Consider the following 3828-nt stretch of genomic DNA (forward strand, 5'->3'; position numbering starts at 1 on the left):
TGGATTTCAAACACCAACTTTTCAGTTAACAGCCAAATCCTTAATTCCCTTGGCCATCAAAAATAGGTGAACCTTACCTGTGACTTTAAAGTCAGGGCACCGATGTGGGGGGTTGGAGTGATCGATGGAAAGGGCAGGGTGGATCTGGGTGTATGTAATAGTTCGCTCTCTTGATCTTGTGCTGGTTACATGGGGGTCCACTGTATTGGAATTCTTCTAACAGTATACTTCAAAATGCATAGACTTTTAGAAGGTTACACTTGAATGGGATTTTATAATTCAAAAGCTTTAAAAAGCATCCATTGATTTGCCATGTCTGGAAAAAAATCAGGGAAGCAGTTCTTAGCTGTAACAAATGTATGGCCACTTCAGTCTGGAGATTAAATCTTACATTTTCTAAAACTGTCTCTTGAAGACAAGCAACTGAAAAAAATTTTTCCAATACACTACTCAACAAAGTTTCTTAACAACACAAGGATCTCCAATCTAGCCATAATCATGCTCATTTCAGTTCCTTGCCTGATGAATTCGACTCATTTATGTTTTCCAATAGGCCTTTGAAAAGTGCTTGGCAAGTACCTTGTAGATGGTAAGAACGCCAGGATGTTCATCACTGTAATTTTTGTCATCTGCCATGCATGTCACCTTTCCAATGGAAAGATTAAAGCTCGAGGCTCAGAGTCACCCACTGAATTATTGCTTTGCAATGAAGGCATTGTTATCTCCAAAAGCCACTCTACTCCTTTATATAGAAAATAGTACATGTAATAAAATGAAATAATAGAACACCTGGTGTAAAGTTAATAGTGCAGATCTCAACCTCTAGGGCAACTTTCCATGGACAGTCATGGCAGCACCCTTTAATTTGGTAGTGGATACTGTGCAAAAAGCACAGGACACTATGTGAGTCAACAAATATATACACCTGAGAAATTCTCTAGGGTAATAGTTCAAGGTACCAAAATGGATTAATTTCTCCTCTTCTTCTTCCCACTTGTCCGTAATCAAATTTCAACTCTTATATCCTTGGGATCTTATCCTCACACCAGACAATGTCACTGCCATAGGGGAAGAAAAGAGTCACTATGCAAATAGAAAAATACTTGCCATTGAAAAAGTTATGGTAAGAGTGTCAGGTGGAAATATCCTAATGTATCACTTCAAAGTGAGTTTAGTCCCCTAAACCATGCTTAAAATCCTACTTGAGAACAAGGGGAAGTCAGCCTTGGAAAGTCTATATAGGACGACTGTGAGTCATACTTGACTCTGTAGCAGTGGGCTTGGTTTTGGATTTTTAAACACCAGATACCCACCAACTAGGGATATCCCTGTGCCCCTGAGCTTACAGCGTTATTCAGTGCCCTACTCCCCCAGGAAGCCCAGGCAATTTAGCTAACCCCACTCCACTTCCCCTGTCCTACAATTCCAGCTTGCTATTACCTTGCCCCTAGGTGTAACTCACTGCATGTCCCTCCCTCATGGCATGGACCTCCCTGTTTCTGGGGACTGTAAGTGTTGTATACCTACTTCGTTTTCAAGGCCTCTCTGACTCTTCTTTTACACATATGTTGTACTTAACCTACCACACCTCAAAGCACAAGCCACATTAATAGCATGTACTCCTGATATGATGAGAATGGCATTTCTGTATTCCACCTCCTGAAAATCCATTACCCCAGTATAGTCATGAGAAAAACATCACATAAACTCAAATAGAGGAACGTTTCAAAAATCACCTGACCATTATTTCTCAAAAGTGTAAAGTCATAAAAAAGAAGGGAACTCAGAAAAAATCCAAAGAGCAGGAAAACCCAGATTAAATATAACGTGGTATCCTCCATGGCAGAGGAAACAGCAACGGCAAAGTCCTTGAGTGGGAACAAATTCAGCAGGTCAAAGGGACAGAAAGACTGTGAGCTTGACCACTGAGCAAGTGTGGACGTGGTGAGTACAGGGTTGGAGTGGAGGAGGGGATGGGAGGTTCTCAATTCTGGCTGTGTATTGGAAATATCTGTGTGTGTGTGTGTGTGTGTTTTAATTCAGGAATCTGAACCTACCGATAAATGATTAATGACTTACATTGTGTAACATGCTGTAAAGAAAGAAAGCAGATCCCCAAAGCATACAGACAACAATTCTATTTACATGAATATGAAACCCAAGCAAAAACCAACAATAGCTTTCAGGTATACATACATTTACATGTAAGGAAATTATTAATACAAAAAATTAGGACAGTGTTTACCTGATGGGAAGAGCACAAAGGATTTTTTAAAGGGAATTATAAAGTCCTTTCCTCAATTGGGTGGCTGGGACACAAATTTATATTTTATAATTATTCTTAAAGTAACAATGCATTGTGTGTATGGCTTCATACCATGGAATCATTCACAACTTAAAACATTAAAATATTAACCAATGTTTCTCTTTGCAAATAGTCTAATTGTCAAGGGGGTAGATTGTCATACTGGGCTATTCACTGATGTGAATTATATATTAAGAAGGAAGATGCAAAACCACTCCAGAGGCAGGGATGGGCAGGCAGCACACCTGGAATCAGTAGCACCCAGGAGGGAAAATATGGGCGAAGTCTTTAAAATATATGAAGGACCCTCAGATGAAAGAGAAAATAGACTTGTTTTCTGGAAAGACAGCACATTTTTGCCAACAGCCTTCTGTCATAGCAGAGCAGATTTTGGCTCAACATGACACTCGGCTCTCCATCATTAGAAAGAGCAACTTTGGGAACTTTTCCCCTCACTGACTTTGTTTATATAGAGGATGGACGGATAGGCAAAACATTGAAAGAAAAACTTCTGCTTTCAAATTGATCTGAACGATCTTAGAAGCTACATAATTATACTTGGGTCTTAGACATTGTGCTAAATAGGTTAGTAATTAGTTTCACTCACAATTGTACACAGTGGGCTGCAGTCGGAATCCAGATTGGGTTGATGATAATGCCTCCACACTGATAATCTCCTAGAAATCTCAAACCTACTTATCATGCCAACAGTCAAGTCTTCCCCTCCTGCAGCTCTTTTGGAATGCCAATGTGGGTGTGTTAGTTTAGGTAGACTAGAGAAACAAGTTCATAGACACTCATATGGGTATAAGAAAGAGCTCTATATACAAGAGCAACTGTACATTAAGAAAACATCCCAGACCATCCAGATCAAGTAGATAAGTACAATATTAGCCCATATGTCCAATACCAATTTAGAAAGGCCTCTTCACACTCCCAAAACACATGCAATGACACCAAATGCAGGAAGATCACAGGCCAGTGGGAAGTCTTGTGGATCCAGTGGCGTCGTAAGCATCTCAGTGCAGACAGGAGTCTCTACATGGCTTCTCCAGTTCCAGATGCCTGACTCCATCACCTCTCTCCATGTGTCTTTGCCACAGGGATGTCTCGCAGGGAGGGAACAGAGAGAGAGTATGTCTCCTCCCTCCAAGGAGGAATACCGGAGTTCCCAGAATCCTCAGGAGAAGGCCATGCCCACACAGAGATCTCATTGGCTAGGACCTGATTGACAGGTAAACTCCACCTTTTCACTCATAATCCTCTCAGATTGACAACACATTATATAACTAATACAGTGGGCTAAATGGGACACCACAGACATCTACAGCAAAGAGATGGCACTAATGACACAGCAGCTGAGGTAATTCAGAATACAGTGAACCCTCGCCACTTCGCACTTCGACTTCCGCGGCTTCACTCTATCGCGGTTTTTGCATAACAGCACCCACTGCCTACACCCGCTCCTTCAGAGGAAAAAGACGGCGACCCACCTGTAGAGTACATCCCTTAAGTCATTTCAT

The 3828-nt window shown here is 41.2% G+C and overlaps 1 protein-coding gene across 1 annotated transcript in view; it reads right to left on the reverse strand.

Moving 5' to 3' along the window:
- OVCH1 (ovochymase 1) overlaps window positions 1-3828 on the reverse strand; it is a 107395-nt gene that overhangs the window by 66443 nt on the left and 37124 nt on the right. Inside the window, 1 exon segment of the mRNA XM_030885112.1 lies at window positions 2913-2997. Coding sequence (XP_030740972.1) covers window positions 2913-2997 — 85 coding nt within the window.

This window comes from Echinops telfairi, unplaced genomic scaffold (genome assembly GCF_000313985.2).
Source record: "Echinops telfairi isolate 266 unplaced genomic scaffold, ASM31398v2 ScPeMD7_21;HRSCAF=78, whole genome shotgun sequence".
Taxonomy (NCBI): domain Eukaryota; kingdom Metazoa; phylum Chordata; class Mammalia; order Afrosoricida; family Tenrecidae; genus Echinops; species Echinops telfairi.